The sequence below is a fragment of the Pseudochaenichthys georgianus genome, chromosome 21 (genome assembly GCF_902827115.2).
Source record: "Pseudochaenichthys georgianus chromosome 21, fPseGeo1.2, whole genome shotgun sequence".
Lineage (NCBI taxonomy): Eukaryota > Metazoa > Chordata > Actinopteri > Perciformes > Channichthyidae > Pseudochaenichthys > Pseudochaenichthys georgianus.
In genome coordinates this window covers 26578741-26593826 of record NC_047523.1, presented here as the reverse complement: position 1 = coordinate 26593826, position 15086 = coordinate 26578741, and the positions used below count along the sequence as shown (strand labels likewise).

Genomic DNA, 15086 nt, shown 5'->3' with positions numbered 1-15086 from the left:
ACTAACTTTAAACTGACTTCGCAAACATTGGGGAATGCATACAATCTAGATTCAAGATTTTACAAACCAGCGTTACCAGGTTAGATCAAATACTGTAAATGAAGTAAGGCAAGGCATGGCAAGGCAAGTTTATTTATATAGCACCTTTCAGCACCAGACAATTCAAGGTGCTTTACAAAAATGAAAGACATTCAGATAAAGGCATTTAAAAACAGTAAAAGATAATAAAAGAAACATTAAAACAAAAACAAAAAATTGGAAGACATTAAGAAAATGGCATTTAAAATCAGTCATTAAAAAGAAAAGCTAATAAAATAAAATAAACATTAAAAGATAAAAGTTACAGTGCAGTCTAAGATATGAATAGTTCAATTATTTCGGTTCTTGATTTTTTATTTATTCACAGAACCTCCCTTTGGAAATCCGAACATTTCCGTCCCGATTGTTAATTTAGACTGATTGTTTTCACCATGTTATGCTCGCATGACATCCACAATCGGACCCTCAGGAGGGTGTACTAGCCCCCTACTCTGCTTTGCGTTCCATAACAAAGTCTTTAAGTGTTACCTGAACACCCCGTGTTACCAAAACACTATTTTTCACCCGTCGGTGATGTGATACTTGTTCCTCAGTACAAATCACCCAAAAACTGATCGTAAACCCTGGCTACGATGGATATCCCAAATATCCTACTTTCGAGCAGTCCCTCTCGGGGAGTAGGTGAATTAAACAGAAGCATCCAAGGACCGATACCTGTAATTGTGGGCAAACAGGCCATGCACCAAACCGTTTGCCATCAGATATAGGAAAAAGTGAATATCAAAATATTCAAATGTTTTACTCAGGGTTTATTTTTTCCAACCCACGTTTGGTGAAGATCAGCTAGAATTGGTGGTGTAAGAGATGATCCAAGGAGGAAAGAACTGAATACAAATGTGGTGCTATGCTCCAGAGTTCAGGATATAACTAACATATGCAGTGCTTGATAAACACCATGCCAGAACCCAAGAGGTTCTTACTCGACCAATGACGTAGCCCATCTAGATTCTTAAGTAATTTTTGTGATGTTTTTCAAAATCACAGACATAAAAGAAAGAATGAAATCAATAACTCATATGTGAAAGTTAAGTGAATTAATTTAAAATGAACAGTGAAAATTGTGTGCATTTTAAATGCCAAGGCATTGTTTGAGCACTGTGGCAGACATTTCTGTCCAAATAATGTGTTTTCTAACTCTATCTTTATACTGCTAATCTAATATGAACCATACTTTTCATTGCTATTTAAAGTATTAGTCATTACGTCTATAAAAATGTCCTATTGTATGAGTCGGCTCATGTCCTCTGGTGCTTAAGGCTGAGAAATATAATGCTCTAATAGCTTCTTACTGACTGTTTGAATTGTAAGGCCTTTAATGTTGCATACATGTATACTATTTGCTTTTTCTACAGTCTGTTATTTAACAGTAGCTTATTGAGTTATGATATAGCTTTACTTGGTCTCAGGTAGAACATGGGGTAAAAAGTCACAACTTCAAGACTTTGTTTGACTTCCTTATGCACAAAGTCAATATTTAGAAAAGAAAGAACACTATTTGTCATTTCTGACCATGCTGTAAAATAATGGTTGGCCAAAAAAGTTGGAACATTTTCTGGTGATGGATTACAAGTGTTTATTATAAGTAGAATACCAGATTGTAGTCTTTAAAATAAATAATTGTTTACTTGAAACATAAAGAAATGGTGGCTACATTATCAAAGTATTAGCAATCTAGTACAGACACCTTTTAAAAAATGGTTTGCATTATACAGGAGCTCCATCTAGAGACTTAAACCGGTATTTTCCGGTCCTTGTGTACATACAAAATGGATTAAACAAGATATATCAATTCATTATTTCAAAACTATTACATTTGACAATTTGGAATTTTGACACCATAATATTTTTTATCAAGAAGTATAACTAGGAGTTTAAAACCAAAAAAAAACTACAGTATATAATACAACCAGATTGCCTCTTATTCAATATGAGGAGTAAGTGCAGTTTTTCACTCAAATGCATTGCAATACAATTACACAATTTCTGTCAACATTTTTCCAAATGTTTGATCAATGAGATTTCTCTCAAGTAAACTGGTTTCAAGATAGTGATTGACGCCATCACACACATTACTTACTGTCACATTATTTGGCTATCAAGATTAACATGTTAAAATATGTCTGGGGCTGAACAATTATGAAACAACATTTTGACAATGAAAGAAACTTGATACACTATGGTTTATATTTCCATAGACAACAGACCGCTTACCATGAATGACGTATCATAAACATCAGGAATTCTTAAACATATTGATGTGTTGTACTGCCCAATTCCATTGTACTTCTTAAAAGTGAATTTATTTTGTATATTAGGCCTACATAAAATACAGCATACCTCTATTTACCTTTTCACAACGAAAACTGGAAATATTAAATATACATATATATATATATATATATATATATATATAGTTAGATATATGTATGTATCTATATATACATTGCATTAAAATATGACATAAATAAAAGTATAGCTAACACTGTGTTTTTAGTTTGCTATCCTATTATACTTTATGGCTGCAATACAGTGTGCACTTCGCTGTCAAATATCTAGCAGTGAGATGAGAGGTTTGTAAACACGGCACATCCTGGACTATACCAAAGCCTGGGGGCAGTGATATTATTCTGATATTAATTCTAAAACTGCACGAGGAGAAAACGGTTTAGGTTTGCTTTGGGCAATAATTTACATTAAGATTTCGCATGTATTGACTTTCTGACGACGGTTTAAAGACAAACATCTCCTCTTTTATATTTAAAATACACCCCACCCCACCCCTTAGTTATCGTGAAATTAACATTCCGTCCGCTTTCAGCTCTGAATCAGCTGAGTTGGTGGGTCCCGCCCAGTTCTGTCAATCACCCCTGGTTCTCTCGTCTGGAGATGTTTTGTGACCCCCATCATCAGGACGAATAACAGGCTTACTACCACTTGTTCTGAGAGCTACCATAGATTGAAGGATGCACCATGGAGACCGCGCTGTCGCTTCTTTAAGTGTGACTGCTCTGAAGAGTCTGTCCTGTCGGGCTTGTTTCGCAGTTGGTGAGTCATTGATGCACCTGATAGCTAGCTAATGTTGTTTACCACGATGCTTTTACTGTACATGTTGTCTTGTTACAACCACACTACCATATTATTCCCTCATATATTCTAAAATTGAAACCTTTACATTTGAATGCTACGTTAACTTTGTGCTTTCATTGCTAGCTTGCTATCTTAGATGTATCCCTGTTTCAGTATTGACGTAAATGTAGCTAACCATAAGCTACACAAACATGTTTGAACTAAGTCTTGGTTGCAGTGATATAAACATTAAGTCTGAGGTCGTGCAGTTACATAACAAACAGTACTGACTTCTATCATATGGCCACAATTTGTGTTGACATCTTGTCTCATCTGCCATTTCATCGAAACAGCGTCATATTAAAGCTTTTTATGGTGGTGGTGTCAGTCAGGTGACACAGTCTATAGCAGAGCTTGTTGTGTGCTATAGTGCGTGTGTCCACTCACTGACTATCAAGGCACTCACTCCTTTGCACAACAGCAGCCTGTAGAAATGCATGCTTTATTGCACTTGCTGTTGTGCTGATGCATACAATGAGGAAGTGAGAACATGCATCAAGTTCTGCTTGGTCAACAGAGGTTGATTATCTCTCCCCTATGATTAGGCTGTTTTTATAGATCCTCATTTGCTTGAAGCTTGCACACAAACAAGTTGTCTCTCTGAAGGAAGATTTATGATCCATCTAAGGAGATGTACGTCTAAACAATATAGGCAATATGCAGAATAGCATCACCTACTGTAATCTGAGGGTTGTTTGCTATGCAGGGTGACGTTGTTTTTTACATATTTCGTCTTCAACCACTCCTTATGTTGATATCAAGGTGGTAAATGTGAAAGAAAGTCACGAGTACTTAATGTTGCTTCTTAGAATAAGAAGATTTTCTCATTTCTCATTATTCTGTTTTGGTCTGAAATAACAAAACACTTGGCATGCATATAAACTGTGGATCATTTCATTACATGTGTAAGACATTTTATCAAAAATATACCAAAAAGATCATGTGAAAAATATGTATTATTAAGCTATAGTACAAGATTCAAAGATTCACTCAACTGAACATGCTGGCAGTGGATAAGAACAAAAATAATCCATCTGTTAGAGCCAGTTTTTAGTTTTGTAAAAAAAGGCCAAATATTGACACCTAATGTGACCTCTGTTGTCGAGACTAAAAAAGACTACATTTCCCACAGCGACAGCCTCTTAAGAAACACACAGATGGGCAACCTGTGTGAAAGATGCCGTCAAGACACAGTTTTAATTGTAATCGTTAACTTATATTATCCTACACAACTCAAAGAAAGTTGTCAGTCACACAACATCAACACATCATCAGAAGGCAAACAGGTCATCACAACTGTAAAATCAAATAAACGAAAGATACGCGTTAGAACTATCGGTTAAAGACGTCTCGTGGCTTGATGGAAACAAATGAAGGAAGCCGCAACACCATCTTTGTTTTATCCATCTCCATCACTTAGTTGCTATACTCTTACTTTCCACATTTACCCCTTTAAGTAATCCACCCACCCTTATCTGTCTCATTCCTGTGGGTCATGATCTGGTTTGGGCCTTTTTACTTTTTATTTTCATTGTTCATAATACTTGACATATTTATTGTCTTTACTAGTTGTTAAATCTATGAAATGTCACAAACACAAGTTAACAAAGACTAAAGTTATTGCTTATAATTGCTTATTATTTTTTGATTGAGCAACAAAAAATTCGCTTTAAAACTGTGTTTTGGGGAGAGGCATTTTCAAAAAAGAATGCCAGTAATTATCATTGATTTTTCTGTTTCCGAGTGATTCCGAGTGTTTATGATAATAATAATGATCATGATATTTACTTAAGCGCTTAAGTACTCGGAGTGCTTTACATTAAATTACATTACATATATTAGACATGTAATACACTCATACTGTGGACAATATCCACAGGAGCCATTTCTGCATGTGTTGTTGGGTTTGTCACTCCACAAAGCTCCTCACAGCTCACAGAGTCCAGATGTCTGTTCTCTAATCCTGCCGTCTACTCCCCCACCCATCTCTCTGTTCAGCTTCATTCAAATACATCACACACACACACACACACACACACACACACACACACACACACACACACACACACACACACACACACACACACACACACACACACACACACACACACACACACACACACACACACACACACACACACCATCATCTTTGCCTCGAAAGTAAGAAGAAAGCTACTCTTTCTAGATAATGCAGCATATTAAGATGTTGAACACTTTTTTGCCTATGCAACCAAAACGAGATTGAAGTCAAACGAAATTATTATTCTTATATATAAGTATGTTTTCCCTCAGCGTTTTTGTGCCTTTCAGCTCATTTGTTTTGGTTTTATTGACTACAACTGTACTGCTCAGTATGCTACCTGGCCATCACCAAACATCAGTAGACAGGAAGAGATAGCACAGGCTAGTGAACGCAGTGGAGCCTTTAGAAGAGCCATTGACTTTGACAATTGACTTAGTGGCAAAACACACAACTTCCAATGAACGCTGATGTTCAGGATGTGTGCTCTGACAACATTTTAATCAATATGATCACATGTCAATGTCACTGAGGTATGGCAAGCCAACAAGCCTATTAATGCTGCTTTAAATCACTGTGTTAACGAGACTGAAAACAAACTGTATTCCTCTGTCTGTTTGTGCCAAGTCCATAACTTGTTTTTCTCTTAAACTTCCTGCATGGCCACAGTTTGTGTTAGCAGGACTCCTCCTTCCTCAGACTGCAGCACAGGTCAATCGGACAAACACCGACCAGTCATGAATGAGGACATTTGTCTCCATAGCCTCAGGGCTTGTATATATCAGTGAACAGAGTTCATTGGCTAATTGTATTTGCCAGAAACAAGCCTCAGAGGCCGAGGGATATCCAGGAGGATGCAGACAGATACTATCGCTGAGCCGATAGTATCTGTCTGCATCTTTTCTTAAGATCTGTTGTTTGTCTTGCCTCTTTTTAAGGAATATTGTGCTGAAGATGCTGGGATCACATTGATGTATCATGGATCCTGAGGAGTTAGAACTGCAGAATGACTACCGCTACCGTAGCTATGCGGCGGTTATTGAGAAGGCGCTGCGAAACTTTGAGTCCTCGAGTGAGTGGGCCGATCTCATCTCCTCCCTGGGGAAGCTCAATAAGGTAAGGTAACTGTATGAGGGATGAGTGGATGTGATCCTATAAACACTGTACATTCTTATATTTTTAACTGGATATCTCAGTATTAAGAACTTTGTCTATCGTGTAATTTGAATTCACAGTAGCATTTTGCGGTTTTCTATTTTGGTGTTGTCATTTTGCAGGTGTCAACTTCACAGCTGCTGTGTGTTTCAGTTCTCTGTTTGATGAGGAAGTTTATTTCGTGTATTGAAACTCTCTCTCTCTCTCTCTATAACACACCCTTATTGCTCCAGTCTTCTGGCTATTTATTTCGGGCAGTAAATGTCTCACTTTACTGTACTTTGCCCCTGCAGAGTTTACTTTGGAGTGTCTTTGTGTGCTGATGCACAATTAACATCTTAGATTACACAGAAAATGTGATAGAAAACACTGACAATATGCATTAAAAAAAATCCAAATTCAATCTAATATGGGATATTGTTGTTTAAACACGATAATAAATGATAAAATAATGAATGATAATCAAATTATAATACATACATTGGTATGGAAAGTAATGGAACATATTTAATTGCACTGGATAATTTACAGAATGTGTGTTTTTAACAAGATATTACTATATATTATGTTTTGTATGTGATTGTAATCTAGCAGTATTTTTGCAACACGCCATTTGCTAACCTTTTTTTCCTGTCTTTTACCTTCAGGCTCTGCAGAGTAACCTTCGCTACTCCCTCCTGCCGAAGAGGCTGATCATAGGGAAGCGTCTCTCACAGTGTCTACACCCCGCTCTTCCGAGCGGAGTACACCTCAAGGCTCTGGAGACATATGAGGTCATTTTCAAAATCATTGGATCAAAATGGCTGGCCAAGGATCTGTTCATTTACAGGTGACTTACAAGAAACTGGCATGAACCTTTTACTGCTTGTGGAGAGAACTGGCCTGATGTGTGCAGAATGTTATGATATTGAATGTGTGTGTGTGTGTGTGTGTGTGTGTGTGTGTGTGTGTGTGTGTGTGTGTGTGTGTGTGTGTGTGTGTGTGTGTGTGTGTGTGTGTGTGTGTGTGTGTGTGTGTGTGTGTGTGTGTGTGTGTGTGTGTGTGTGTGTGTGTGTGTGTGTGTGTGTGTGTGTGTGTGTGTGTGTGTGTGTGTGTGTGTGTGTGTGTGTGTGTGTGTGTGTGTGTGTGTGTGTGTTATTTTTTCAGCTCAGGATTGTTCCCGCTGTTGGGCCATGCAGCCATGGCAGTGAAGCCCATGTTGCTGACTCTGTACGAGCGCTACTATCTCCCGCTGCAGAGGGCTCTGCTGCCAAGTCTCCAGGCCTTCATCACAGGACTGCTGCCAGGCCTGGAGGAGGGGCTGGAGGTTTACGACAGGTACTATATTCTATATTTCTCTTATTGTTAACATATCACATGAAAACACCAAACCAAAAATAAATGTATCCTACTGACTCGCTCTGTATCCAAAGTCTGATATCAAATGTGTCATAAACAAATAGCCACACTGTTGTGCTGGGAGAAATGTTCCGTCATTAAGATGAACACGGGCACTGTAGTTTATTTTTTGTCAATCACACTTACACTCTGCTGCTGCTGTACATACTTGATAACCAAGTGCACTCGTTTTCTCCGATAATGAAAGTATACATGAGTGACTCATTAAAGAAGGAACAAAGGGGGTTGGGGCCGAAAGCCGCAGACAGGGTAGGGAAGTAAAATAAGAGACAGAAACTGTCATTTTTTTATATAATCTTTTGCCACTAGTACAGCAAAAACATTTAAGATTTAATCAAGTTAAGAAATCTTCTAAAAATACATTTCCATGCAAATAATTATGGGTATTCTAGCCCTTGAATAACTCATATATTTTTGCTTACTCAAAAATGGTAACATTTCATTTAATTGTTTAATGTTTAACTAATGTTTTTAGTTTGTCTAACAACTTTCATTTATGCTAAACAAATGTACACTTTATGGGAGGATTGGTATCAGAGAGTCAGAGACTACATCAGGTAATGTGACACAGCATAAGCAGCTTATATACTGTCATCGACTTGCTTTAGGCGTTACTCGTATACAAAAACAATGGAAGATTTGAATTGATTGGTATCAATCACTAACCACAAGGTCATCCTGCCACTCAGAAACACAGATTTATAAGTTTAATATCTTCTCTCCATGTTGTCCTCTCTCTCCGTCCAGGACTGACGCCTTGTTGCTCCGCCTGTCCCTCCTAGTGGGTCAGCAGGTGTTCTACGGTGCGCTGTGGGGCAGCATGCTGGTCACTCCCATGGTGCGGCTGCCTGCCTCCGTCTTCATAGTCACATATTTTGACTCCCTACGTCAGCAAAAACACATGCTGGGCTACGACCACAGGATGGTGGTGAGTCTGTGTTTCTGTAACTGCACAAATGTGGTATATGCATTATTTATTGATTATGGGAATATTTTTGGTATTTCTGTCATGTTTTAGTTTAGTTCATCTGTCGGACCTTCTCACCTTCTGTCTTTTTTCAGGTAAAGTCGGTGTGTCTTTCTCTGCAAGACTCAAATGTCCTGGTACAGAGGAACATGCTGGAAATCCTGCTCTACTTTTTCCCCTTTGCTACATGCCTGGTAGGTAGGCACATCCAAACACTTCCTGTTTTTTTGGACAACATCGTTAACCTTTTTTTTCCATTTAACATAGGACCCGTCCTGCCATTAGACTTTCGTCATTTCCTAGATAGACAGACGGATTAGTTTTAGATCATTTTTTATTATTATCTATATAGATCTACCTCTATTATTGTGTTGTCTCAATTTTTATTTGAATGTATTTGTTCTAACTTTATTGGTTTATAAACCTCTCTGTACTACACCTTGAACCGACCTGTGTTTATGGTATTTGCTCTAAAAATACAACTTCCTTGCCTTGTTTGTTTAGGACACAGAGGAGTCCGCTATTGCCTTGAGTCAGGAAGAGATGACAGCAGTGGTGTCTGCAGCCTCACTCACTCTCCTCCGCAGAGACATGTCCCTCAACAGACGCCTCTATGCCTGGCTCCTAGGTGCCGATAATCGAAATGAACTTCAATATTAATGAACCCATTCAATTTCCTTGTTAAACTCAGTATTTACCATTGTGTATGTGTTTTCAGGGACGGACAAAAAAGGAGCAATGGTGGCACCTCACCCCACCCTCTCTGCTACCACTGAGGAGCATACAACATTCTACTTCAACACCTACTCCAGAGATCTCCTTGTGCAGGTAACACATTTGTTAACACACAACCAAAACCAACAATAAATACTTAAAAATAGTACAACCTGATTTTTAAAATTCAACAATATGAGAAATTAGCTTATGCTGAGAGTTAGTTGACACGATCGATACCATGTTCATGTTTGTCGGTTATTGATAAATCAACAGCCATTAGGGTTAGATAGATTCACATTATAACTACACACTGAGGGGGACAAGTACCTCAAAAGGTCACTAATTGAGAAGTAGTAAAACCATATGTTTATTTAACACTAGAACTGCCAGAGGTCGCTGTATACCTAAAACTATGAAGGTAGATATGGTGCAAAATGCGAGAGAGTGTAAAACCTGATGTGAGCACTTGCATAAAAAAAATCTGAGTTTGTGTGCATACATTAACACTTGTATAAAATATCCACGTAACTGTGAACCAAATGTACACTTGTATAAAATATCCACGTAACTGTGAACCAAATTTACACTTGTATAAAATATCCACGTAACTGTGAACCAAATTTGAAGTCACAGAAGAAAAAAATAAGTTTTGTAGCTTGTAGAAAAAAAATGAACTTGGTGATGAAATGTTCACTTGCAGAAAAATACATATTATTTAAATATATTTTCCATTACAACTGCAACTTGGTTATTACAAACTCTCAAATCAGTCATTACAACTTGACGAATCTGCTCTGTGGCAGTGTAAATCGACGAATCTCCGGTCTTGACTTTTGCTACACTTCTTGCGATAAATGTGTCGCAAAAGTAATTTTCACCTGTAGATGTGGGGGAGGGAGGGGGGTTGGAGCGAAGGGGCGGAGCTATCAGAACGACGAGGCTCATGGGAGGCTCGAGTCAGTCACACAGTCACTGTCACTACGTCACTACCCGATCTGCAGCTCTGCCCGATCTGCAGTGCGCATGTGCGAGATGGTCCGCCATATTGGACAACTTCGGACGGCAACCCAAGTAGGACAACATTGACACAGTGGCTTTTGGCAAAGCTCAAAAGGAAAACTCGAGAGAGATGAGTTATTGTTATTACAACGTGACTTCACTATTATTTAACAACTTTTTTTATTGGGTTCTTTTATTTAGGGTTAAGTACATTGTCAGAATAAGTGAGAAATGGATTTAACTTCTGTTAGACAGCAATCATACTGAATACATATTTACTGTGAATGTGTGCAAAAATGTATGGCATATAGCTGTCATATTCAAAGTCTTCAAAGCGGATTTAATCCTCAATCACAATAATAATATTCAAAGTAATACTGGGCAAGTAATGAGAAAAACGTACCGTTGATTGATGCGCCATGTCAGCGGACTGGTAGCGACACGAACCGTTAGCCCCGCAGTCATCGGCTCGACCTGGCTGTGTAGTCAGGTCGAGCCTCGTCGTTCTGATAGCTCCGCCCCTTCGCTCCAACCCCCCTCCCTCCCCCACATCTACAGCTGAAAATTACTTTTGCGACACATTTATCTCAAGAAGTGTAGCAAAAGTCAAGACCGCAGATTCGTCGATTTACACTGCCACAGAGCAGATTCGTCAAGTTATAATGACTGATTTGAGAGGTTGTAATAACCAAGTTGCAGTTGTAATGGAAAATATATTTAAATAATATCTATTTTTCTGCAAGTGAACATTTCATCACTAAGTTCATTTTTTTTTCTACAAGCTACAAAACTTTTATTTTTCTTCTGGGACTTCAAATTTGGTTCACAGTTAAGTGGATATGTTATACAAGTGTACATTTGGTTCACAGTTACGTGGATATTTTATACAAGTGTAAATGTATGCACACAAACTCAGATTTATTTTCTGCAAGTGCTAACATCAGGTTTTACACGCTCTCGCATTTTGCACCATATCTACCTTCATAAAAACCGCCAACGGGTCAAATTTACCCGCTATTGATTTTCAAGGTACAATGTTCTTTTATTTATCATACAGAACAGTGAGTTTTGATCGCACAGGAATGAAACTTATACCAATAGAATCTGTGGACTCTCAGCTTTTCCTATGATATAGTTTGTGCAGATAGCATGAAGTATAAAATATCGCTACCAGTGCTGATTTAAACGCTTGGTGTTAGACTTGTGTTTTGTTTAGATACGTATCTCTCTATCTATCTATAACTATCTATCGATCTATCTATAACTATCTATCAATCAATCTATCTATATATCCCTCTTTCAATCTATCTCTCTATCTATAAGGAACCGCAGTAGACAAAAGGCGTTGCTATAGCAACACGTCATGTTTACGCTGCATTTTCTATGAGGTAAATATTACCCGCTGGCGGATATAGGTATAAATGGCATTTCCTTTGGCGATTTTTTTAATCTGACTTCATATTGACAATTTTTAACAACAGAGGGTGCTACATAACACACTTTCAGGAAAAGTCACGGAATGGGAGACTTGAATATTTTATTGAAAAAAAGTTACATACAATCAAAAAACAGCTGCGGGTAAAATTGACCCATTGGCGGTTCTAGTGTTAATCAGTAGAATATTTGAACTAAGTACATTTTAGCTTGTAGATTAAATGAGAGGAAGCATAATTGACCTGTCAGTTTTTATCAGTGTTCCTATTTTCCTTATTCTCTGTGTTTCTGTGACTTCAGGCCCTGATTAACATCCTCAAACAGAAGGATGTGGAGAGCGACCCAGAGAATGTGATTGGGCACCTTAAGCCCTTTCGCATCATAATCAGTCTGCTGGATAAACCGGAGATAGGTAGGCAGCTCCAAGCAGTACAGTAAACAAATACGACTTACTGGATCCACCACTCTTTATTTATGTCTCGGCTTTTCTCTAAGCATGTTTCAATAGGCCACATTCACCAGTATCTTCCTACTTTTCTCTTCAAATGTTCCTGAGAAAGGTCCTTAGAAAAGTCTAAGCCTGATTCATGATGTGTTTTTAAACCACTGAATTGTTAGTCCCTTTGTGTTGTTATAAAATAAATAAATGTTCCCATAAATTGAAATGTCATGCCATTCAGCATTAACGCCCCACCAATTCAAATAAAAAGGCATGAGATTTCAGTGCTGTGTGCACACAGAAATTAAAATAACATTTGAGAGAATTTCGTCAAAATCGCCCCAAACAAAAGTCTAAAAAGGGTTGAGCAACAAGACAAAAAAACTATTTTCGAAAATAATGTATTATTTATTTAACGGTGAATAACGCTCATTGTTTCTTTGCAGGTCCAGTGGTCTTGAACAGTGTTTTGTTGGAGGTGGTGCGAGCTTTCTACAGCTACTGTCGAGAGATGGTGGGAGAGGAAAGCATCACCAGCTCAGGGCTCGCAGGCAACCAGCTAGCCAGGTGAGAACCATCGAGGAAAGGAAAGATCCAAACAATGGCCGTTTCTCAATGTCAAGTATACCTGCTGCAGAGCCACTATTTCAAGTATACTACGTCATCGAGTGGCGCCGAATGCTGGGCATTTAACATGCATTTAAACAGTCCTTCGGCGCCACTCGATGATGTAGTATACTTAAAATAGTGGCTCTGCAGCAGGTTTACTCGACATTGAGAAACGGCCCATATGTCTGTTGAACACTTGTTTAACTAAAAATATGACAACAATGGAAGACAAAAATCATGCTTTTCCCATTCCTCTTCAACAGTAGGATCAAAGAGAACAAAAATGCATCAGAGATCATAAAGACGGTGAATATGCTTGTGAGCACCATGGACAGTGAATACCTGTGGGAGTACATGACCCGGCGCTTCTGCACCTCTCTCGGGTACGGCAGGAATGACACAAAATCCTTATTTACAAAAGCGAACAATGCTTATTGTGTAAAAAATTGTCAATTGCTGACTTGCGGACATTAAATATTTCAGGGAAAAGTCAGCATTAACAGAGTAAACAAGAATGTCAGCAAATGGCTGAATTAAATCATTTGTTTCTGTGCAAATGAATATGCCAAGATAATGTAGAAAAAGGAATGTGAACTTTTTTGGTTAACCCGCAAATATCAACAGACGAAGACCACTGTTTTAATTTCTCCATTTTTACCCAACAGTGACAAAGATGACCCACCCACGCCTCCTCAGCATGAGCGCACTCAGCATGAGCGCACTCAGCCTGCTCCGTCTGTCACAGAGATGTCGACGCTCATCATCTTCCTGCTTGACGTTCTCCCTCTGGTAAACAACTTACACAGACGTATGAATTCCCTCATCTGTTAAATTAAATTGATGCAGCAAATAATGCTATTGATAATTAATAATAATAATAATAGATTTAATTTGTTAGCGCATTTACAGGTGCTCAAAGACGCTTTACAGATATAGTGAAAAGAAAGGAACAACAAATAAATATATAGTTAAAGTTAAAGTCAAATAATACAAAAACAATCACACATTAAAAGCCAGATTGAAGAGGTGAGTCTTTGTGAGTTTTCTGAAGGTGGTGAGGTCAGTGCAGTCTCTGGTGGGTTGTGGGAGTGAGTTCCAGAATGTGTGGGCAGCGACGGAGAAGGCTCTGTCCCCCCAGGTCCGGTGATTGATGTGGGTGGGGATGGATAGGAGGTTGGCTTCTGATGAGCGGAGGCAGCGATTAATTACAAATAATGCATGAAAATATTTGGGTTTGGCATTTTGCAAAATCTAACAAATACTGTACATGACCAATGGAAAGCAAATAGCTTAAATAGAGAAAACGGTTAGCTTCCGGTAGGCCTACCCACTAAACAAATATTGAAGATTATTCAGTGTTAAATTACCCAAGTCTGAGTCATATATAGCCTACAGCTGAAAAACATGTTTACTGTACACAGGGTTCGTACGGTCATTGAAAACCTGGAAAAGTCATGGAAATTCAAAATGCAAATTCCAGGCCCTGGAAAAGTTATGGAAAACAATATTTTTCCCAAAGTTTTCGAAAAGTCATGGAAATGTAACTAAAGTTGCGTCAAATATAATTTACATTTTATCTAATCGCCGAAATAATCTGCGGTCGCGAGCTGTTATGTGCCATCATGACGCGCATGGTGTTATTTTTTAATATATGAAGCGCAAACTGTGTGCTCGAGTCTTCCTGCCTGTCGGCTGAACTCTGCTGCTGGATGAGGGTCAGTGTAGCTACATTAGCTACGGTGCGTTCGTTAACTGTGCGGAGTCACTGTGGCACAGACTGCACCGCTGGTGAACAGCTGTTAGAACGGGCCGTTCAGGTGTTCAGAGCAGAGCGGCAGAGCGTGATGTGAACTGAAAAGTTTTTCTGTCGCAATATCATTTAAGGAATCGTTGAGCTAGCTAGCAAGCTAGCATACATTGTCACTATCTGCTAACGTTAGCTTTAGCCTTCGTTTTCTAATAGTTTTTTTCATAGGCTATAAACGGAGGTGGTATAAGTATAGATATTGTGCTAGAGTAAAAGTAGAAGTACTCAGATCTTGTACTTTAGTAGAAGTACTCGGATGTTGTTCTTAAAAGTAGAAGTACTCAGATCTTGTACTTGAGTAGAAGTACTCAGATCT

General features: G+C 38.5%; 1 protein-coding gene across 2 annotated transcripts in view; it reads left to right on the top strand.

The window, feature by feature from the left end:
• The first annotated feature begins 2942 nt into the window (after nucleotides 1–2942).
• dop1b (DOP1 leucine zipper like protein B) overlaps nucleotides 2943–15086 on the top strand; it is a 53296-nt gene continuing 41152 nt past the window's right edge. For both annotated transcript variants that reach the window (XM_034109735.1, XM_034109733.1), the window contains exons 1-12: nucleotides 2943–3144; nucleotides 6184–6361; nucleotides 7048–7229; nucleotides 7547–7717; nucleotides 8546–8726; nucleotides 8861–8959; nucleotides 9270–9393; nucleotides 9484–9593; nucleotides 12216–12327; nucleotides 12801–12921; nucleotides 13227–13346; nucleotides 13629–13752. In XM_034109735.1, coding sequence (XP_033965626.1) covers nucleotides 6224–6361; nucleotides 7048–7229; nucleotides 7547–7717; nucleotides 8546–8726; nucleotides 8861–8959; nucleotides 9270–9393; nucleotides 9484–9593; nucleotides 12216–12327; nucleotides 12801–12921; nucleotides 13227–13346; nucleotides 13629–13752 — 1482 coding nt within the window. In that variant the 5' untranslated portion in view covers nucleotides 2943–3144; nucleotides 6184–6223. The remainder of the gene's footprint in view (nucleotides 3145–6183; nucleotides 6362–7047; nucleotides 7230–7546; nucleotides 7718–8545; nucleotides 8727–8860; nucleotides 8960–9269; nucleotides 9394–9483; nucleotides 9594–12215; nucleotides 12328–12800; nucleotides 12922–13226; nucleotides 13347–13628; nucleotides 13753–15086) is intronic.